Genomic DNA, 23631 nt, shown 5'->3' with positions numbered 1-23631 from the left:
TTTTTTTACGAGACAGGGTTTCTCTGTAGCTTTAGAGCCTGTCCTGGAACTAGCTCTGTAGACCAGGCTGGCCTCGAACTCACAAAGATCCTCCTGCCTCTGCCTCCCGAGTGCTAGGATTAAAGGCGTGCGCCACCACCGCCCGGCTTTTCTTGAATATTTTGTTTGCTGAGTATTAACAACTCCGGGCTAGAGAGATGGCTCAGAGGTTAAGAGTGCTGGCTGTTCTTTCAGAGATCCTGAGTTCAATTCCCAAGAACCACATGGTGGCTCACAATGATCTGTAATGAGATCTGGCACCCTCTTTTGGTGTGCAGACATGCAAGAAAGCAGGACATTATGAATAAATATTTTTTTTTAAAAAAAGTAGTTAAACAACTCTTGCCGTGGTGGGTGAAGAGTTTACTCTTCTACTTTGTCTGCTTTACTGGAACTGCGTTTGACTTGCCCTTCAGATCTCATGGAGAGTTAGTGGCTCTAGCCAATTTTTTAGGACTTATTAAGAATTCAGCGTTCTTGGTTGAGAGGTGGTAAATTGATGCTAATGAGTTTGTCTTATTAGGTCTATCGAGTCACGGTGTATCAGACAGGAGAAAGTGATACAGATTCCTTTGAGGGAGACCCTGAAATCTCCTTAGCTGTAAGTATACAGATAGTTCACAGAAATAAAGACGGCTCTGAGATGAGGATTGGGAAAAGTTAGCTTAATTTTCTCTGTAAAATTGAGTTAATTCTATACAGTTAAAAATTTTAAACTCCTATGACTTAGAGTATTTTTCCTTCTTTGTTGTAGTAGAGTCTGTTGATACATTTGTTTGGTTTTATGGGATGGAATTTAACCTTGAATATATTGGACCCCTGAAACATCCATCCTCGTCTAACAAGACCTTTTGGTTTTGGTTTTGGGGATGAGTGGAAGCCACACTTAGCCCGAATCAAGGAATCGGTGTGGGAGAATAAATGGACTTTACCTCACTGCTTCTGCATTAGTCCGCTTGCCAGGCAGGCAAACTGGATATATTTATCCAGGGTTCACTAGGAGGTTCACCCTTCAGTGTATGCAAGGGTACAGGACATGTTCAGTGATGACTCAGGGATGCGGGAGAGTGGGCTTCTCCAGTTGTGTGAAGAGAAATTGGGATAAGGAAGACACACTGAGCAGTTAAGAGTCCAGGAGAACATTGACAAGGCTGGATTGTGATGAGAATGGTATATTGGAGCTCTGGTAGCTGACAAGAATGGGTTTAGATTTCTCTTGTGGATGAAATGGGGATGTTCAGTTTGTTTGTTTGTCTAACATCTGCTCTCTTAGCTGATTTCTGGTATAAGCATTAACTCTATTTCTCATGGGCTTTTTACCTATTTTATGTAAAACATGAAATGCTGAAAATTATCTATGTGATAGACTTTTACCTCAGGTGTACTGTGACGTTGCTAGCCTTGCTGTGACTAATAACTAAAGAGTTAATGTCTTCTTTTATTGAAGGACTATTGGAAATGTACCTCCTGCAATGAAATGAATCCTCCCCTTCCATCCCACTGCAACAGATGTTGGACCCTTCGTGAGAATTGGCTTCCAGAAGATAAAAAAGATAAAGGGGAAATCTTGGAAAAAGGCAAGCTGGAGACCTTGACTCAGGCAGAGGAAGGCTTAGATGTGCCTGATGGAAAAAAATCTACAGTGAATGATTCTAAAGAGCCCTGCACCGAGGAAGATGATGATAAAGAGGTCCATGCCTCCCCATCACAGGAGAGTGAGGACTACTCCCAGCCGTCGACTTCTAGTAGTGTTGTTTATAGCAGCCAGGAAGATGTCAGAGAGGTGGAGAAGGAGGAGACACAAGACAAGGAAGAAAGTATGGAATCTGGCTTCTCTCTTAATGCTACTGAGCCATGTGTGATTTGTCAAGGGCGGCCTAAAAATGGTTGCATTGTTCATGGTAAAACCGGACATCTCATGTCATGTTTCACATGTGCAAAGAAGCTTAAGAAGAGGAACAAGCCCTGCCCAGTGTGCAGACAACCAATTCAAATGATCGTGCTAACTTATTTCAGCTAGCTGACCTGGCCATAGAAATAGAATTATATATCTCTAACTATATAACCCCCAAATTAGATAACATGAGTTTTATTTTTTCTGCATACACTAAAGCAAGAAAAACGTCTCAGTTCATATAAAATTTGTTGTATGATTTATCTCCTTGAGGGTGACAGTAGTGTTTCCTTTTAGGAGAATTTCACTTGATTATATTTACATTTGGGTTTTAATGTAATCTGAATTGGCTGTGTAGCTCCTTTTCCTTTTCCATTTTCCTTACATTTAAGTACATTCTGCCTGGAAGGACTGTTGGAAGTTCTCTCCAGCTGCAGATGATGGGTCCATTCTGAGAGTTGACTGCATAAGAAGTATTTGATTTCTTCTTTTTCCTCTGTGAATTTAGAACATTTAATTTATTTAATACCTCTTATATAAGGACGTAAAGCTGTGTGAAGGATTGAATATATAAGTTACTAAATTCTGAAACTCCTTAGTTCTCCAGCTGTTATGGGGTGGGCTGGAGAGAGGATGCTGGTAAGGCACTTGGCTGTGTAAACCTGATGGCTTCAGCTTGATCCCTGGAACCCTTGAAAGGAGAAGGAGGGGACCAGACCCACAGAGTTGTTCTCTGATCTCCACACGTGCCCCAAGTGTGCACACTCTTAAGGTACGAGTTGTATCTGGTGCCGTGTCCGTAAAAACATGCACCTTATTTTCCAGCTTTTGTCATGAGGAGAGGGACAGGTAATGCACTCTTGTCTCATGTTGGAAATTCTGAAGCACCTTCTTGGGCTCAGCTCCATGGTTCCTGATGTTGCCCAAGTTTCAGGCTGTACTTAAGGTTTAGAAACCATTCAGAAAGACTAATTCAGAACGTGGATAATGAGAACTCATTTTAAAACATGCATAGTATTTTAGAATGATTTCTCCATCCCTATAGATTAACTTCTTGGTTCATAGTCTTTGATTGAAGGGCTCTGTATTTTTCACATGTTCAAGTGTAGAAAGTAAAATCACCTGGACTGTAAGTTTAGAGTAGCTAGAGGATGGTTTTGTACTAACCTCGTTGGCTAAAGGAATCAAACAGAAAACCACTCCTTATGATGAGTCTATTACATCTACATAGGAGAACAGCGAGGAATGGTTGCTTCAGCTTTGGTATCCGGTGACTAAGTGAAGCTTCACTCTTTCACTTTGTAATGCTGAGGTTATATCCTTGGGCAGTACTAGATCCTAAATAAATACATTATTTATTTGCTAATAAATGGTTTATTAAATAAAGGATTGTTTTAAGAGGTTCACTGACTCTTACATATTTTTCCTAACAGTCTATGTGGCTGACAAGTCTGGATGTCTGCGTTTGACTGTGCCTGCTCACTCTGCCATGGGCAGCCAGATGCTCTTCTCCCTAGGCTAAAGTGGCCATCAGTGAAAGGCCGCTTTAGTACTCTCCACTTGGTTGTAGTGAATGGTATTGCCTTATTGTAATTGCTTTTTTGCTTTCTTGAAACTAAATCCTAGGAAGCCAGGGGCGTCTTGTCATTTTTATAGGTGCTCAACAGGAATTGACTGAATGGGGCTGGTGATTGAGCTCAGTGCACTGGGGAACAAAGTAATTTAGTTTTGCTTGGGACCTGGGTCTTGAGGCTAGCTACGCAATAGCCACATGCAAACTTCAGACCCCCAAACTCAATGCTAGGAAGAAAGTAATTGCGTCAGTCTTGGGACATAAGTCCTGAGGCTGACCACAAAAAGTAGCATGTGGACCTCAGACTCCAAAGCTAAGTGGAGCTTTAGATCTCTGCTTTTGTTTAAATTCAAAATTCCTTGTGTTCTCATTTAAAGATGATGTTCTATAGGTATGAAGGCTCATTGTATTGTGTAAAGCTTATAGTAGTTCTTGCTGGTTGAATGTTCTGAGGTCCACCTTCTGCCTCCCAAGTACTGGGATTAAAGATGTTTCTACCATTGCCCAACCTCAACTTTTAGAGGGCTTTTTCAGTTTATTTACTCTTTGTGTGTGTGTGTGTGTGAGTGTGTGAGTGAGTGTGAGAGAGCAAGAGAGAGACAGACAGACAGACAGTATACCACAGGACACATGAAAGTCAAAGGACAATTTCCTGAGTTGGTTAACTTGTTATATCATGTGGGTTTACGGAGTTGAACTCAGATCATCAGGCTTGGTGGCAAACATTTGATGAGCCGTCTTCCTAGCTCCTGAATTTGATTTTGTAGTTTGTGGTAGTTTGAATGTAATTGTCCCCTATAAGACAAGGGAGATGTCCTTGTTGGAGGAAATGTGCCACTATTGGGCACACTTTAGATCAGTTTGCTTCCTGTTGCCTTCCGATCAAGATGTAGGACTCAGCTCCATCAGCACCACGTGTGCCTGCATGCTTCCATGTCTTGCCATAAAGATAACAGATTGAACCTCTGAACCGCAAGCAATCCCAATTAAATGTTTTCCTTTATAAGAGTTGCTGTCATGGTGTCTCTTTACAGAAATAGAAACCCTAAGACATTTACAAAAAAAAAAAAATTAAAATTTCTGATTGGGGATGCAAAGTCCATCTGGCTGTGACATCTGTAATTCATTGCTCATCAGGATTGAGCTGATCTGACTTGCTAGGTCCCCTATGTGTCCCTCCTGAAACTGTATGCTTGCTCACAGAGGATGACCTCTCCTGATAGAGGAGAGCCATTCTGGGTTTGTTGTTTGTTTTGCTGGCAGTGTAGTCCTTTGGTAGATGGATTGACTGTGAATCATATCCTCTGGATTCCTCTGAAATGGTTGCTTGATTTTCACATACTAAAACTTTTTCCCCTGAAATATATGTTTCCTTTAGTGGGAGGTCAAAATTAAGGCCACAGATAGTTTACTTCAGTGACCCTTGAGAGCTAAGTGTAGAGACTAGGAGAGGCTTGGCACAGCCACCCAGAACTGACTTAGCTCAACAGGACAGACCTCAGCTTAGCAGGATTCTATTGGATTCATTCATGACTAACCATCTCCAGAACCCAGCGAGGCAGCTCCTGTTCCATCTCTTTGAATACATGGTCACAGGTCCCTTTGGATTTTCTCTTCCTGGGTAGATGGTTGCTTCTTTTGTGCCCGCCCTTAAGCTGTCAAGTGCATTGTGCGTACAGTTGGACATTCAGGATGTTGACGGCAATGAAAACAGCTATGCAGGTTTGTTTGCCTTTCTAACAGACGATGACGTCTTAAAATGTGAAAGAACACTGTTGGTATAAAATTGTCCCTCTTGTGAGGATTCATTCCCCCACCTAAAAGGATGCCCGCAGTCCCTTCATATAGTCTTTATATTCCCTCTTCCCATCAGGAAGACAGCTCAGGTGTCCATTAGCGATAGGCCTAACTGCTCAGGAAGGAAGTTGCTGGCCGACAGAGCAAAGAGTTTGAGTCCAATTTCACTTAATACTGGGCATACAAAATAGGATGCTTTATTGTTGGGCAGAGGTCTTAATTGGTTAATACTTTAATTTTGACATAGCTAATAAGTTGCCTTTTTATCCTCATTATAAAAGCAACTTGGCAAATTTGGAGGCTGGGGGTTCAGCTCTGGAGAGAATTCAGCTCTCTCATACTCATGAGGAAATAGGGAGAGAAAACAATTCTGCTTCATACTTTCATTTTTTCTTATTTTTCATCATGACTCATGTTTTAAAATTCTAGTTTAGGGCTGACTTAGTAGGCAAAAGCGCCTGCTGCTAAATCCTGGGACTCCTGGTGGAAGGGAGTTGCCTTTTGACTGCCACGTGTGTCCACGGAATGTGGACATGCGTTGTGGACGCACAAATGTGATAAAACATTTAAAGATTAGTTCATCTTAAATCTTTCTCTGTGAGATGGGCTTGTGACAGATGTTTCAATAGTGGCCCTGCCCTGATCTCTACCTTCTGTCCAAAGAGCTTTTTGCTATTACCATCATGTAATTTTTTTTCTTTGTGAGACAGGGTTACTCTGTGTAGTCCTGGCTGCCTGGAACTCACTCTGTAGACCAAGCTAGTCTCAAACTCACAGAGACCCATCAGCCTCTGCCTGCCAAGTGCTGGGATTATAGATGTGCACCACCAGCATGTGAATTTTAAACGTTGTTGGGTTGGTAGTCCAGATCCATCAGCTCATTCAACTTTAATAGCTACACATTTAAATATGTAAGTCTAGGCAAGATGTATCATGGAACTTCTGCCTAAGGCCTCCTAATACATTATATTGCAATTAATTTTCTCTTGAAAGTGGAGAAATATTTGCAACTTAATTTAAAATTGAGATATTTGGGCTGATGAGATGGCTCGGTGGTAAACGAGCCTGGTGAGCTGAGTTCCATACCCAGGAACCATGGGAAAAGCTGGGTGCAGTGGCACTCATTGGCAACTCCAGCACTGGAGAAGCTGGAGAGGCAAAACCAGAATCATTGGGAGCTTGCTGGCCAGCTGGCTGGGGGCGCATCAGCAGAAACGAGAGACCATTTCATTAAGGCGAAAGGCAGGGCAATTCCCTAACCCTCTGACAATGTACGTCATACACGTGCTAATTAAATATTTATGTTTAAATATATTTACTTTTTTTTTTTTTTAAATAAGAAACTGGTAACTACTGTGTAGCCATTTCCTACTTAGGGACTGAAAAGATGGCTCCTCAGTGGTTAACAGTGTTGGCTGCTCTTGATTCCCGGCACACACACATGGTGGCTCACAACCACTTGTAACTCCACTCCAGTTCCAGGGAATCAGATGCCCTTTACTGACCTTAGTGGGACCGGGCACATTAGTGGTACGAGAACACGCATGCAGACAAGACACCCATATACATAGAAAAGTGCCGCGTGTAGCAGTTTTGAAGGTAGCTGTGCACTCGGGCCAACCTGTCCTTGACGCAGCCTCCCAGGACGGAAGCAAATCCTTACAACTACGCTGCTTGTTTGGGAGCCAATAAAACTTGTTTGGAAATCTAGATTTGGAAATCTAAGATTATAGGAGGCTGATGACTTAAGGAATGGTTCCACGGCTAAGTGCACTTGGGAAGTCTGTTTCTCTCCTGCATGATTTCTCCAATCCTTTACTGGGTTAATGTGAATCTCCCAAAAGTGTTTTGTTTCTGTGGTGTTGGAGATTGAATCCAGGCCTTGTGCAAGCTTGATGAGTACACTGAGCTGCACCCATTGCCCCAGATTATTTTTGGTCAGGGACACCCTTCCCCATCTTGTCCACGCAACACATAGTCACACTCGGAATATGTCACAAAGAGCACGTCCTGTCCTGGAAGGACCATCTGGACTTCAGGAGTATTGTTGAGACATTCTTGTCCAAGATCTTAAATTTGGTCTCTCCTGGAGTATATTTGATGGCAAGGCTTTCTAGTTTGTGGATTTTGTTACGTTTGCAAACGAAAAATAATGGAAAGACACAGCATTCAGTTCATGAACATTCCTTATTGACAAACATAATGTAAATTTAATAAGCTCAGAGGTAGTCATGGCCCCTCCACAGCAAATGTTACAATCTTAGACAATCTGAGCATATTTTTGACTTTTTATTTTCCAAGACACATTTTCTCTGTGTAGCCCTGGCAGTCCTGGAACTAGCTCTCTAGACCAGACTGGCCTCGAACTCCTGGAGATCTGTCTGCCTTTGCCTCCCAAGTGCTGGGATTAAAGGTGAGCCACCACCACCAGGTTCAATCTGAGCATCTTGCTAGTGGTCTTTTAATGCTAAGAATCACTGAGATGTTTGTAATAAAAAAACAGCAAGAAGGTGAAGGGCTGTGGGGTGGCCTGTATGCTAAAATATAAAATGGTCTGTAACACAAGTACAGTGTCTGCTTATTAGTGACGTAAGTCTAGAGTAAGCCCAGGCATGTGAACTCTGTTTTAGGGTACCCAGAACACAGTGTTCCTTACCTAATCTAGCCACCACCCCCACACATCCAGGTCACAAGGAAGGCAGGTGTGAGCTCACAAACATCCATTAAATTGTCCTCAACCTGCTGCTGCAGTAGAACAGCCATGCCATGAGGACCTGTGGACACTCCAGGAAACCAACTGCACCCAGCGTCGGAGTACCGCTAATGTGCACCATTTTTAGAGACCAATTACAGGTACAAGTTCGCTTCCGGAACAAAGCATGGCATTGATTCTTGAAAGACATTGAGAAATGAAGAGAGGAGGCCAAACGTCCAAGTCGCTCAGCAGTTTATTGGTTGAAAAGCAAAGCACCAGCTTGTGTTTCTCTAGACACCCCACCATCCACTCATCTTGGTGTGCGCGCGTGTGTGTGTGTGGCAGGGTCTCTATTTATAGCTCTGACTATCCTGGGACTACGTAGACCAGGATAGCCTTAAACTCAAGACACCCACCTACCTCTGCCTCCTGAGTGCTGGAATTTCACCCACCTCTGTTTGAATAGGCGCACGGGCGAACTTGTTAAAGTTTCCTTGAAAATGACATGATTCTTGCTAACCAGTATTTCAGTTTTCAGCTCACCTTTAATAAGGTGTACTGCCTTCAAAGCAGTTACCCAAATACTAGCTGTGCTTTCTCTACCTGGAGGAGCACCGAAATGTGGTCTGTGCCCAATAGTCAGGAGCGTGGTGGAGCAGGGGTCCCCATCACCCTGCTCTTTCACGTCTCTGTACAGGGGTTACACCTGAATTGGGAACCTCAAAGTGTATCCACCAGTCTAGAGGACACACAGGAGCAGGAGCTGGGATCTGAGGACCCAGACCAGGGAATAATTTCACGGTCATGTTTTGTCTTGAGGATGGGAGTAGTTAGTGGGGACTGAACCCAAGACTTGGTATAGGCTAGGCACACTGATACCAAGCTACACCTCACTCTGTTTAACTGACTCTATGCTGGGTTTTGATAACAGATTTCTGATTTAAATAATATTATCTTAAGAAAGACATAGTGGTCCAGACCATAATAGCTGCCCCAGAGGCTGAGGCAGTCAGTCTGAATTCAATGCCAACTTGGATTACAATGAGTTCCAAGTCCAGCCTACACAATTTAATGAGACCCTGTGTCAAAACAGAAAGTAACAGAACAAAAAAGTAGCTGTGGCTCAGATCACTTTACCTGTGTGCGCCAAGCCCTGGGCCAGTCAGTCTCCAGTAAGACACATCTGCGTGCAAGTTATTTTGGTAACAAGTTTTCTATTCGGCCCATGAGCCCATTCAGAAAATAGCTCATTTCCTTTAAAAACTTCCCAGGGAAAGGGTGTCTGCATTTAGAACCACCCCAACCTGATGGCAAACCAAGTCTGCACTTACAAATTTGTTTTTGTCTAAGATGGGTCTCACTTATAGTCCAGGCTTGTCTTGACTTTCCTCCCAAGAGCTAGGATTACAGGCATCAGCTACCACACCTGGCTTAGTCTTCTCTACTTTAAATGTGCTATACCAAACCACTTCCTGAACTATTAATATATGCTTTCCAGATATTCACGCTATTTTCAAATTTTGAAGTGATTAAAAACTACAAATACTATTGATATTAAAATATAGAATAAGTTTGGCACCAAGAAACGGCATCAAGATGCCTGTGTGTCTCTTCAGTCTGTTAGATCTCAAGCCTTCACCATGTGCCAAGCCCCACAAAGTCTCACCAGGTGATGCAATCACCATGGGAAACGCACAGCATCCAGGAACCCGCACACCAGAGCTGCTGCTTGGTTTTTCCGTTTGAGCTTTATCCTTATTCATCTACTTATCTATTTCTGAGACAGTGTCTCTTGCTGTGTAGCCCTGCTGGCCTAAAATTCAGAGATCCCCCTGCCTCTGTCGCCTGATCCTGAGTGCTGGGATCTCTTAATTCTTGCAATGAGTTAGCATAAATTTTCTTCCATAGGTGGTATTTCTACTTCAAACTGATTGTATGAATTTTTCTCTCTGTTCTAGTGTGCAGTGCGCAGTGTGGCTAACAGCGAGCAATCGTCCTCTGGGCAGCATTACGCACTTGCTCCTGTATCTCTGGAATGTTTTTCTTGACATATCCATGAAAAGTCTCTCTTTCTCTCTCTGTGTGTGTTTGCATGTGTGTACGCACTTGCTCCCGTATCTCTGGAATGTTCTTCTTGACGTATCCATGAAAAGACTCTCTCTCTTTCTCTCTCTCTGTGTGTGTTTGCATGTGTGTGTACACATAAGTGAGCTGGATGTTGCGAAATATAAAACTTAATTTCATAAAACTGCTCAAATCCCTACAGTTCTGGTAAGGTCTGTAGCAGGTGGCTGAAACACCTCCCCCAACCATTTATTTCCTATTTTGTGCTAGGCTCTGAGGATACAGGAGTGGACTTTCCCAACAAGCAGATCCTGGCTTCAGAGAGCTCATGTCCTAGAGAAGGCCAGCACGAAGCAGACGGCTGCTGTAAAGTGATAAGACAACCAGTGCGTTCGAAGGGTCCGGAGGCCTGGAGCTACACGGGCTAGGAATGGCAAGGCTCCCAGGTGATGATGCGTGGAACGCGCTTTTACTGAGTGGGAAACAAGATGTGGCCCCTCTTCCAGTGCTGTGTGGAAGATGGACCTGGTAAAGAGATACCCAGGAGCAGGAGACCGTGGAGCTGGGTCAGCAGTGAGGAAGAGGATGGGATGGATTCAAACAGCAGCCTTCAGTGACGAGGTGAGGTTCACACGGGCCGTACCCAGGCGCTGTGTCTAGTGAGCAGCCTGGCACGCATCTGGGACTCAGGCTAAAGACTAGGATGGCGTATGGGGCGCCATCTTAACAGGACTGCAGCACCGGGTGCAGGGAGGCAAGGACACTGGCATGGGAGACAGAGGCCACCTCATGTGTTCCGCTCCGTACACACATTTCCTCTCTTTTCCCCTTAGAACACCGGAAGAGTAGACGTCCTTAGTTCTGTTATCTAGAAATTTCTTCCTTTGGGGAGAACCCCTTATGCGTAGTACCAGGTCTTTACAAATGGCACCATGGGAAGGTCGTACATCGTGGGTAACCAGGAAGCGTCCATCCATTTGGGTTTCTGTGTATAAAAATTAACTTTTTTTCCTTCTAGGGATGTCTGTTTTGCCTTTCGAGTTTCTTACAGATTTCCGGGACTAGTCTGGATGGCATGTATGTGGGCGGCTCTTGCGAGGCAGCGGCCCCCATTTGTCCAGACTGAAGATCGCCTTTGTCACCGCTGAGCTTGGAAACACCCAGTTTTCTTCCTCTTGGGGAAAACAGTGGAGTTTATCCCACTGCGGTCTCACAAGAGGGACAGTTGCCCTAACCTGGAGTAACCAATCCCTGATTCTAGGCGGTGATGGGGCTTGAGTTTCACAGTTTACTTTATTTGAAAAATACGTTCCAAAGAATCACGAAGAATAGGAACAAACTAGGCTTTGTTGCCGCCGAGCGGTTTGGCCTTAGTTTGTACAGAGGAATCGTCGGGCATGAAGGCTCTGACACGAGCATGGGATCCAGACGCCCTCGCAACGGGAGGTGAAAATCCTGTTTAAGAGCGCTGAAGGTCTGGGATTTCCTTGGAATAGTCAGCTTTGTGAGGTGTGGGTCATGTCCAGGGACTGTCACCTGAGCAGGAACACAAACAACTGCATGAGAGATTTCGGATGCGTGGGGCCAACGCTCAAGACCCGATCTGCACCACTAGGATGACGCCTGCCAGGTCTGGGTGAGCGGGGTGGTGCCTGGTGAGTCTGCCCAGTGTCTGCTGATGCCAAGAATTACAAAATAAAGCCAGGACAGATACAGGGTCAGCATCTGGCGATGCGAGGCAGGAGAAAGGAGGAAGCAGGGGCTCATTCTGCCACAGTCATTTTCCCAGAGTGCGAGGTAAAGATGGCTTCCTTTGTACCAAGCCTATACTAGTATCCTTATTGGGTATCACGACTGTAAGCACTCTGCCCAACTTGCTACCCTTCGCTCTGCCGTTGACCTAAGTGTACAGTTCTACTCCCCCCTTTTTTTTATGCATGGGTATTTTGCGTGCACCACTTGCATGCAGTGCTCACAAAGACCAGAAGAGGGCATCAGACCTCCTAGGGTTGGAGTTACAGATGGTCATGAACTGCTGCCATGTGGGTTTTGGGGCTTCAGCGGTGGGCGGGGGTTGGGGTGAAGGTGGGGGTGCTTCTTAACTGCTGAGTCCCTCCACTGCTTTCTTCAAAACAAACAAACAAACAAACAAACAAACAAAAAAAGCCTTGAGGTGTTCTAGCTTTGTTCTTGTATATCTTCAGCTAGATTGTGATTGCATTGTATTTTGAGGCCCTGTCTGGTGTAGAATTTACAGTGTAGACCAGGTTGGCCACGAACTGAGAATCCACCTGCCTCTGCGTCCCGAGTGCTGGGATTAAAAGCTTTCTTTTGAGTCCCTTATGCATCTTAGAAACTAATCTCTTAACAATTAAGTTTGCAGACCCTTTCTCCCAGTTCTGAAGGCTGTCCCCGAATCTGCTGATTGGCTCCTTTGCCATACTTAGTTTATCTTCTTGTCTATCTTAATTTTGTATCTTTGGGACTCTATCTAAAAAGCTTCAGAGACATATATACTGAGCCACGGCTGAGGCCAGAGTCCAGGTTGGACTACCAGTTTCTACACCTAGATGGTGTCTGGCAGCGACAGTGGGATGGCAAGAAAGAGTTTGAAGTGACAGCCTTCTTCAGAGCAGCTCCCTGGACTGGCTCTGAAGCTTCTGATTCTTCATTCATGGTCTCCTGGCTCACTGATGCTCGCTGGCTCTTCCTTGTCTCCCTCACACAGTGCTGGTTCTGCTGCAGGCCTTGGGGTGGGGGTGGAGGCAGGGCGAAGATGCCAGGTGCTTCCTCCCTTCTTTCCTCTGGGTTCCTTTCCAACCATCCCTGTGATTCCTTTGCTAACCTGAGTTCTCCGTCACTCCTTCTGACAATATAGCATCTCAGCATCTCCTTTGCTGCCCTGGCCTCTCTGGCAGGGCTACCTTGGCTCACCCTGGCTTGCTTCTAGTCTGAATAATGAGAATGATGTGTTTGTTAGAATAGCCATTTCGAGCTTGCAGGTTCAAGCTTGCAAGCCCAACAGCCTGACTCAGTTCAATCTCTGGAACGTTTGCTGAAAGGAGCAAACAGACTCCCTTTCCCCAAAGCTGCCTTCTGACCACTGCACGTCTGTCATGGCACACATGCGTGCACATGAAAAATTGAAAGAAAAATAGTACTTGGCTTCTATTAAGAATTATTTGCCAGTTAGGAAAACATGACTTTTCTCCCTGGTTTGCTCCTATCATTCTCTACTCCTTTCCCATCTCAGGTCTGATGCTGTCTCTTCTTTCTGCCTTCCCAAGCCCACAGTTAGATTTCCCCCACTCTGGGCCATCCTAGGTGAGCAGTGTGCACTCTGTGTTTTCACAGTAGCCGGCCCCGCACACTTATGTTGATGACGTAGGACCCCGCACACTTACGTTGATGACGTAGGACCCTGGCAAGAGAAGCAGGTAGTATTCTCCAAGTTTGTTGGTTCGAAACGGGCAGATGTGTTTCCTGTCTTGGACTTCCACAATTACATTTGGCAATGGATTTCCACTCTGATCAAACACTTGACCCTTTATACCTGCAAGACAAAAGGAAAACTCAATATGAATACCAGATTTGGGGCCAGGGAGATGGCTCTGTGGGTAAAAGTGCTTGATGGGCAAAACTGAAGACCCGAGTTCAATCCTTGGGTCCCACAGTGGAGAGAGAGAAGAGACTCCCTAAAAAGCTGTCCACTGGCCTCCGCATGCATCCTGGCACAATACTAATAAACGTTAAGAATTTAAAAGTAAATAAAATATTTTATGGCTCATGGAAGAAATGTCATCTTTAGTGATTTAGAAACATATTCCTAGTATTCATCTGTACTAACAGTGCTAAAGACAGGAGAGTAATTTTGATGCCTGTAAGTCACAGTTGCGCTACAAGCCTGGTTTGTGGCTCTTCAGTCTCTAGCACACATCATCAGAGTGGAAGACCGGAAGCGAGAAGAACCCACTCCTGTCCTTCCATGAAGTTTACTCCATCAAACTGTGCTGACACATGATGGTGGCGAACCCCACAAAATCCCAAACAAAGCTCCTCACTCACAAGCTAGTTGCCAACACATAAGGACTTCGAAGGCTTGTCTTCACACCAGCAAACTGAGTGGCAGCAAAACTGTACCTGCACTGTGGCTGGAGTCCTGGAAGTGACTGAGGGGCTCTTATTTTTGGTAAGAGCAGCCAACATTTATTGAGCAATTACTATATTCCAGGCTATATACCAGGGGCTCTGGGTACATGTTCAACAGATCTTCACACCAACGCCGTAGGATGGCAATGCTATGATCAGAATTTCACAGGGCCAAAGGAGGAACCAAGTGGCAAAATTCTTGCCTAGCATTAGGCATCATAACCATGGCCACAAAGCATGAGAAGCGATTGCCAAGACAAAAACAAAACGAAATATTTATTGCAAATGTGAAGAATAAGCCGCTCTGAGTGACTAAAGTAACTTCCTTTGGGGAGAGGTTCAAGGAATCAAATTTATGCCCCAAATAACCTCGTTAATCTTATAGCCAACTAAGTGGCATAGCCAGACCTTGGATGCCAGTCTCTGGAATCTCCATGAAATCCGTTATGCCCACTTCAAGACTTCAATGCCCCCCCCGCCCCCCCCCAAGGGCCTCCCTGTATCCCAGGAAATCCTCTTCCTTGAACTACACTAGACACATATTGCAGTTTGTCCCTCCAGTGACAAACCAGGGCACCTTAAAGTGAAGTCATTTATGTGTAAGACACAGATGAAAAGCCATCATGCTAAGCCCTCAGGCTATCTCCAAATAGCTACACTCACTCAACCATTATTTGTCTTGGAAGAAAAACATCAGGCACACATTAAACAACGTCCTTTAGAAAAGATCGAGGGGAAAGATGGAGGCTTTGACATTTAGCAAAAGAGTCCTTATCTCGATCACTAAGCAAACTTCTGACCCAGATGGCCTTCTGGTACCTTTCCTGTCCAGTTCTTAGCTCATTTCCCAGGGAAGGGGTTATCAAAGGCCACGTTTCCTTTCCATGGTGCCTGTGGAGGGTAGCTCCGCAAACCTATTTTCACATGACTTTCCCCTCTTTGCCTTTTTATTCAGAGTCCTTATATTTGTTCTTACTATTTACTCAGGGCACTGAAGTTGAAAACTGAAAAGAGGCCAGTGGACCCAAAGGTTCAGAAAGACTTATGATGACAGGACAGGGGAAAGCCAACAGTTGAAAAGCAAAACAAAACAAAACAAAAAAACCAAAAACCACACCAGCTAATAAGCAAAGATAACAAAGCCTGTTGTCAGACCTGAAGAGAGTAGGAGGGGGCAAGCTTTGCTCGGAGACACACAAGCCTCCTGAGTTCTCCACGGTAGAAACTGGAATTGGGTCATTATTCAGACTGGATGGCAGAAGAGTCCCCAGAAGAGAGTTCCTTCAAGCCTGCTCATCATGGGGCAGGCACCCTGTTCTGGACCCAACCTGATCCTGAAGCTTAGGTAACTTTCTAATTCCTTAGAGCCAAACTGATTAGTTTTGGGGGGTGGAGTACTAGGGGGTGCAGGAGGGGGGGTCGTGAGCCATTCCTCAGCCTCTAGGTTCAGATCCACCTTAGAGTCTGGAGAGGACCAGGCCTGCTGCTGGTCACACAGAAATCCAGACTTACGCCTGAGCTACCGCGGTCTTAGCATCGTTAGTTATCTTTCTAAGCCCACACCAAGTACATCATCTATAGCCCCACAATACCACGGAGTCCCCGGTCACACTGAGGTCTCCTGTGAGTCCCAGCAGCCCCTCTGGAGCCACAGAACAGGCTGGCACGAAGCAGGGCCGATGTGTTAATCTCAGCCGACCACACTGACGCCGACCACACTGACATCTAGTGCTTCGAGCCAGGCTTGTGCTAGAGCGGAGGCTTCCAGATGAGACATCAGAAGCCCCCTAGCACACGGTGGAAAAACCCAGTGTCACCTACAAACGAAAGTGCAAAAGGTGCTTTGACCTCAGGCAGGGCACTATTAGGGGCTGAGACTTTCTAAGTAACAACAACCACACATCAGTAATTTGAAAGTTTCATTTTTTTTAAATCAGAAAAAAATTCTGAAAATCAGAAAAAACATTACTCTCTTAAGCCCCTAGGGGGCAGGGTTGATTTGTTAATAAACATACTGTTCCGTGAGTTCACATCTGATTACCGGGACAGGAAGATAGACAAATATTCTTGATACAACCCAATTAAATGGGGTTCTATTATTACTTCTGCACTAATACTAACAATACCGATGCTACAATTTGTGTGGTATTTATCGGGTTGCCTAGCTCCTTAACCCGTCATAGGCAGGCAAATCCCGCCCCCATTCAGCACTCTGAGTCACCCAGACAGCCAGATTAAAAGTCTGCAGGGAAAGCAGTGAGGTGTGAGCCATATCATGTTCTGTTAATTTCCCCAAGGATGCTGACGGAGGGTGATCTCACAGGAGTTCCGAGTAACATACTAAAGCATCAGTGTTGGGAGAGCTACGATGGAGGGAATGATCATGGGACTCATGGAGAAAGTCAGAATAACAGCAGAGGACCCAACAGAGCTAGTGTATAAAAGGGAGGAGGAAGAGCCAATAAATGCGTTTGTAATGTTATGCAGACACTGGTAAGATTGGGTCTTATTTTAAAGATTTTTACACTGATTATTTGGTGTCAGAGGTTATTGATTATTTGGTGTGCTATGGCGTGGGTGTGTAGAGTTCAGAGGACAATCTACAGGAGTCTGTTCCAGGCTGATCTCAGGTCGTCGGGCATGGTGCAGACCCGTTGACCTGCTGAGCCATCTGGAGGGCTAAACTAGGCTTCTGATTGGAGATGTTGTGAGAATATGATCTTGCTTTCCTCTCTTTTGCCAGATTTACGTATCAGTCCATGTGTAAAGTTAGGGGTACTCTGGGCTTTTACACCCTCAAATCAAGTGACCATGACTCATCCTGTTTTATGAACAGCAAGGCACAGCATCTCCTGCACAGCGCAGATAATATGCATGTAGGGAGATCAAACGCTTAGTCCAGTACTGAAAATAAAGAACTGCCACAGGTCCCCAGGAGGTTTTGTGTATGCTTGATGCAAAGATTGTACGCATGCCATGTGTATTAACAAGTAGTAGGAGACACAAACCTAGGTGCACCTGTCTTATATATTCAATCAAAGAGGCTCTGTTATCACTCCAGAACAGCGGCAGCTTCTCTTCTCGAGGGTATTTGCAGCACGACAGCTCCAACGTGATTTCAAAACACTGGGCCCAGATGTAGTTGTAATCTTGCATTCCACCTAGAAGCAAGCACACCTCATTTGTGTTAGGGTCGTGTGCCTAGGAGATGCCAACTGTTTTCAATGATGCGCCACAATCAAGTGAGAGGTGGGAAACCCCTTTTTATCTTCTGAAAGCCTACATTTCACACATTCTCAGTTCCACCAGTATTGGAGAAGCTCAGTTTCAACAAAATGGTGGGGAGGTGGAAAGATGGCTGGCTGCATGTGGCGGGGGTGGGGTGGGGCGGTAAGAGCACTGTCTAAAATTACAGAGGACCCAGGTTTGGTTCCCAGCACCCACACAGGAGCTCACAGCCCTCTGTAACTCCAGCTTCAGGGGAGCTGACTCCCTCTTCTGGCCTGTGTGGCGTAGCGCACATGTGGTTCACAGACACATGCAGGGGAAACATTCACACAGAAAATGGATAGATAAATAAATAAAAATAAATAAATAAATGTAAATATGAAAAAGAAAACCTCACAAAGAAAATGTCAAAATGTCAAGTAATCTATGTACACCCAAGCTGGGTGATGGTGGCGCACGCCTTTAATCCCAGCACTCGGGAGGCAGAGGCAGGCGGATCTCTGTGAGTTCGAGACCAGCCTGGTCTACAGAGCTAGTTCCAGGACAGGCTCCAAAGCCACAGAGAAACCCTGTCTCGAAAAACCAAAAAAAAAAAAAAAAAAAAAAAAAATCTATGTACACCCAGATTCTAGTGACAAAGAATTTCTCTGTCCTTTCAATTTTCTTTTTTTTTTTTAACCTTACGGATTTTTTATTTCTCTCTGAATCCATTTACACACACACACACACACACACACACACACACACACACACACACACTTGCAAAAAACTTGCATCAAGTTTGGAAGTTTCCACACATCTGGAAGTCTGTCTGGGCAGTTACGGTGATCAGGAAGGGCAGCTGTGCCACAGAACAGAAGGTCCCTTATAGTGATGAAGGGGGAACACCAGCACTATGCTGGCGGCCTGAGGTGGGGAGGGACTGATCTCGAACGGCAGAATGAATTTTAGGGTGCCTCCATGTCTGGCTGGGCCCACTGCCTGAACCATCAGTTGTGGTCTATGCTTATTGACTTCATCTGGAAAACTGGCAGTGGGCCACCCAGACACAAAAGTACCAGTTTGTGCTAGACTGCTCGACAGCCCTGCACCCCAGTGACAGCTGGGGAAGGCGCCTGTGCAGAAATGCATACTGCAGCTTGCTACTGTCTGGGAGGAAAGGCCGCTCATCTCTAGCTAGAGCTCACACCGACCTCGTGTCCTCCCTCCCTGCATCTCTCCTTTGTTTTTCAGTAGCTTAGACTAGTCCCAGTTTCTATACCCCCTGGGCTTCTGTTGACATTGCTCTTTCTGGTACGTGTGAGTTAAGTCATACAGTGCAGGCCTGTAAATCGCAGCTGCTTGGGAGGCTGAGGCAGAAGCTTTGAAAGTTCAAAGCCAGCCTATGCAATTTAGGAAGCCCTGTCTCAAAGAATGACAAAACACTTCAAATTTGCACTTGTGCATGCAAAGCTCTAGCTTCAATCACCAGTATTGCCAAGAAGACCAAACAACAAAGGAACAGCCCTCCTTCTGAGTCCCCTTCCTCCCTCCGTCATCGCCCCTCCTTTCTGTGGCCATCTTATTCAAGGGTGGGGAAACCGGAACCCCACTCCCTGGTCCTGCCTGAGGAGCATTTCCTCACCATCTCCAGCTTCATTTATAAAAGTTGGAAGGAGACGAGCCACGTGGGTTCCACTACCCCATGGTTGTAATCAGTGGCAGCTATCCCTGTAGGAGGGACGTCAGTGCTACCTTCCTCCAAGGTCTGCACTGTTCCCTGCCGATGCTGGCTATGGCTGCAGACCCCATCGCAACACCTGTGCGTTTTCTGACCCTCTTCCGACTCTCATGGCACGGTAACCCAATTCCTGATTTTCATCCCCCGAGGGCGAGAGGCCTTTCATCTTTCTTGGCATTGTTCCTGGATTCAGGAAGCCGCAGAGTCAGGGAACAAATATCCGAGTGAATGAAGGAGGCCATGGAAGTGATGCACACATCTCCACACCCTCCCAAAGCTCCAGGTCACCTCCATGCTCCTGTGGATGCAGATGGAGACCTGGCTGAGGGACTGCATTGAGCCTTAAGGCAATGGCTGGTAAGCTCACCTTGCAGCGGGTACCAGGAGTACCCGTTAATGATACCGTTGGGGAAGTGCCGCTTGTTCTTACACTGGTCTCCCTTGGTCATATTGGGATTCCGGGAAGCATAGGTGTATGCGAGGTGTTGAAAAACGTCATCATCTGGAGTTAGACTTCGGGACAACAGCGTCCCCGTAGCTGTGTTAGAAAGACAAAGAGACACTTACAACACACGAAAGAACATCAGTTGACACAGTCACAGTGCACGTGGACAGTTTCAGTCTCCACTTCTGAACAAGCCCTGTGGTAGTTTGAATTAACAGCCCCCTTAAGACCATAGCGAGTGGCACTATGAGGAGGCATGGCCTTGTTAGAGGAAGGGTGTCGCTGTGGTTTGGACTTTGAGGTCTCTTGTTCAAGCTATGCTCAGTGCGACACTTGGGTCACTTCCTGTTGCTTGTGATCAAGATGTAGAACTCTTAGCTCTTCTCCAGCACCATGTCTGCCTGCACGCTGCCTTGTCCCACCATGATGATAACGAACTGAACCTCCGAAACCGTAAGCCACCCATAATTAAATATTTGCTTTTATAAAGAGTTGCTCTGGCCATGGTGTCTATTCATAGTAATAGGGACCCTAAGTAATATACACCCATCTTCTTTCTTCTCTTTAACAATCAAGGGTGATATCTCACACAATAATCAGTCTAGAAATGACGTCAGCTCTTCAGCACGCTGGCTACGTCTGGAGTTAGCAGCTTCCCTTAGGTGCTGCCAAAGGTTAATAGACATCACTGCCATAGTTTCAGTTCTTTTCAGCTGTTTGTTTGAGACAGGTTTCTCTATATAGTCCTGGCTGTTCCTGGAACTCGCTATGTTCACAGGCAGGCCTTCACCGCCTGTCTCTCCCTCCCAAGTGCTGGGATTAAAGGCATGCACCACCATGCTTGGCCCTTCAACACATCTCACAGGGTGAAAACACACATGAGATCATTTAACAGAGTCCAAAGCAGGGTTCCCAACCTTCTAATGTTGCAATTCTTTAACACAGTTCCTCATGTTGTGGCGGCTCCAACCATAAAATTATATTTGTCGCTACTTCATAGTTATAATTTTGCTTCTGTTATGAATCACACTGTAAATATCTGATATGCAGCCCCTGTGAAAATGTGAAAAGGTCGTTCAACCCACAAAGGGGCTGCAACCCACAGGCTGAGAACCACTAGAGTCAACACCATTCGTGAGATTAAAAAACAGAACAAAACAAAAACAGTAAGCCATTTGGTCTTATTTTCTTCTAGCCACATAATCTAAGTCTGTGATGCCATGTGGACCTGGCTGTAGGATTTCTCCCACAAGTATCTTGTTACTGGCTGTCATTCAGCCACCCTGGTCATCCACTGTTTAGGAATTATAGGAACCCAGGGGGTGGTGGCTCACACCACCCAGCACTTGGGAGACAGAGGCAGGCAGATCTCTGTGAGTTCGAGGCCAGCTTGGTCTACAGAGCAAGTTCCAGGACAGTCTCCAAAGCTACAGAGAAACCCTGTCTCGGCAAACCAAAATAAATAAATAAATAAATAAATATAAATATAATAATAATAATAATAATAATAACAACAACAATAGAATTATAGGAAGAGCTGGCCATGTGGACCAGGCTGCACAGCGCTGGCCAAGCCTGCACAAAACTCTGGGTTTGAGCCCCAGTATTTCATAAACCAGACCTGGTGGTACAGTCTACGAGGGTCAGAAGTTCAAGGTCATTCTCAGATACATTGTTCCAGGTGTTCTGTTACACACAAACTTCGTTCTTACTCCGTTTCCTCCACAAACAAACGACAACAAAACAAAACAAAACACCCCAACAACAGCAAGGATCGCTCAGGGTTAGGGACCATGAGGCGTTTTCTGGCCAGCCAGAGAAAGTTAAAGGCAGGTTGCAGAGCTCATTCCGCTCCAGGGGTGGAGCTGGCAGTGGTCTGCCCGAGCGGGGCCACATCACCCACCTTGCACGCCGTTATCGAAGGGGTAACTGGCCACCAGGGCACCCCCATGGAGATTTGCAGAGAGGACAAACGTCTCGGTTTTCAGCCACTTCATGACTGCCAGTGTCTCTGGCTGCTTTGACACGTTATTACTTTCAAAGGCATCAGGGAAGTTTCTGTTTAGGTCATAATTGTTGAAATTTTCCCTTTAAAAGAAAAGATTTTGTTTATTGGGGAGTGTGGGTGTGGGGACCTGAGACTCAGGCTCCAGGTGTTTCCCAGATGTGAATACAAGTGCAGTGGATGATTGGTGTGGGGCCTCTCATGAATTAAAGTCCCAGTCCCCTACTGTGTGGTCTGCTTCCTGATGGGACTTTACGTTAGCTACTGTGACACAAGCAAGGGTTGGACAATTGTTTGCCTTCTGGGACTTCTTGTTCGTGGAACACTGCCTTTTAGACACGAGAGGTTACTGTAGAACAATGAGGAACCCAGGTGACAGCCAGAATGCGGCCAGACACATGGCTCTAGGCTACTAGGCTAACCCTTTCAGACAGACCTGTGCTGAGGCCCCAGGGGGAGCAGGGACTGATATCCATCTGGCATTGTCCCCTTTTAAATTCAGGACTTCTAGAACCAGCAGTCAATAAAAAGCTCCGGTCACCAAGTTGGCAGTGGCTCCTCACACAGCACCCAAGGGCAAAAGCAGGTCACTTTATATAAACATGCTTCACATTGCTGGCATGGTCACGCTTAGCCATGCTAGAAAGGTTAAAGATGAAGGGAATCCAGTCCTGAGAGTTTTCTTAGTTATTTTTGGTAAACCCAACAAATTTATAAACTACAAATATATGTGTCTATTAAGCATGGAGCAGCCCTAAACTCCCCGAGGGACTTTGAAACAAAGTACACCATTAGACCGTGCTGCAGCAGTCACACTTCTTAGGGTTAGGGTTAATAAACCAGTGGGTACCATTGGAGGGGCTGTGTATGATGCTAGGCCAGTAGTTCTCAACCTGTGGGTCAGGACCCACTGGGGAGGCTGAACAACCTTTTCACAGGAGTAGCCTATCAGGTACGCTGCATATCAGATACTTACACTATGGTTCATAACGGCAGCAACATTACAGTTGTGAAGTAGCAATGAAAATAACTTTACGGTTGGGGATTGCAGCGTTAGGAAGGTTGAGAACCATGTCCTAGGCCAATGCCACGCTAACAGTGATAAACACAATGATAAACTGCCCTTGGTAGCTCGCAGTTTCTCAGAGAGAAAGATATTAAATAAGAAGTTAGACATTAGGGGCCCGTGTGATGGATTAACAGGTAAAGGTGCCTTATGCCAAGCCCGGCGACCTGAATTTGATCCCCCGGACCCATCCACATGGTGAAGGGTGAGAATCAATTCCTACAAGTTATTCTCTGACTCTACATGCCCACCATGGCAGGTCCTGGATCATGCCCCACAAATAAATAAATCAACATAATATAGTAAATAAAAATTGTGCCATGAAGGTATAGTGTCGGATGACAGAAAGCACATATGCAGGCTACACAGTTGGGGAAAGGGTTTTTACAGTAAAGCGAGTTGGGCTGCTGATGGGGATGAAGAACGGAAATGGATGTACGCAGTACCTGAGCTGAGAAAGCACTTGAGAGCTCCAGGAGGAAGATTAGAGAGGCCGAACGAAGCAGGGAGGATGAGAAGTGGTGAGCAGAGGCCGAGGGACAGGTAGGCACCATGTACCATCCTACAAGATGGAGGCCTGAAGAGGCTCAGGGCACCTGTGCCGGGCACAGGCGCTGGGGAGCTTCACTGGTAGACCAAGCCCTCTTTACCTCCCATTGCTGTAGTAACAGTCGGGCTTCTTGACGGCTTCAAATCCATCTGGGTTCATGGAAGGCATGATGTGGATCCGAGTGCTGTTGATCAGATGTGTGATGTCGGCATCGTTCCCGTGACTCCTCACCAGGTAGTCGATCAAGTGGAGCAGCAATTCTCGCCCCACAGTCTGTGTGCCAAAGAAGACCAGGGCAGTTAGCAAGTCAGAAAAAACAAGTTCCCCAAAGCACAGATCCCCTGTGGGGTCTCACATTTGCTACCTTTGATATTTGTGAGGCCACCTGCTTTCTTTCTTTTCCTTT

General features: G+C 45.7%; 2 protein-coding genes across 5 annotated transcripts in view; one reads left to right on the top strand and one right to left on the bottom strand.

The window, feature by feature from the left end:
- Mdm2 (MDM2 proto-oncogene) overlaps positions 1–4020 on the top strand; it is a 23040-nt gene extending 19020 nt beyond the window's left edge. For all 3 annotated transcript variants that reach the window (XM_005357897.2, XM_026784548.1, XM_013350275.2), the window contains exons 11-12: positions 563–640; positions 1487–4020. In XM_005357897.2, coding sequence (XP_005357954.1) covers positions 563–640; positions 1487–2059 — 651 coding nt within the window. In that variant the 3' untranslated portion in view covers positions 2060–4020. The remainder of the gene's footprint in view (positions 1–562; positions 641–1486) is intronic.
- Positions 4021–8233: 4213 nt separating this feature from the next.
- The window catches only part of Cpm (carboxypeptidase M), a 58236-nt gene continuing 42838 nt past the window's right edge, over positions 8234–23631 (bottom strand). For both annotated transcript variants that reach the window (XM_005357896.2, XM_026784595.1), the window contains exons 4-9: positions 23326–23498; positions 21508–21692; positions 19527–19697; positions 17220–17372; positions 13467–13615; positions 8234–11598 (exon numbers count right to left, since the gene is read on the bottom strand). In XM_005357896.2, the coding sequence (XP_005357953.1) occupies positions 11356–11598; positions 13467–13615; positions 17220–17372; positions 19527–19697; positions 21508–21692; positions 23326–23498 (1074 nt within the window). In that variant the 3' untranslated portion in view covers positions 8234–11355. The remainder of the gene's footprint in view (positions 11599–13466; positions 13616–17219; positions 17373–19526; positions 19698–21507; positions 21693–23325; positions 23499–23631) is intronic.

The sequence above is a fragment of the Microtus ochrogaster genome, chromosome 24, assembly GCF_000317375.1.
Source record: "Microtus ochrogaster isolate Prairie Vole_2 chromosome 24, MicOch1.0, whole genome shotgun sequence".
Lineage (NCBI taxonomy): Eukaryota > Metazoa > Chordata > Mammalia > Rodentia > Cricetidae > Microtus > Microtus ochrogaster.
Note: the sequence above shows the minus strand (reverse complement) of the source record. Positions and strands in the feature narration are given on the sequence as shown.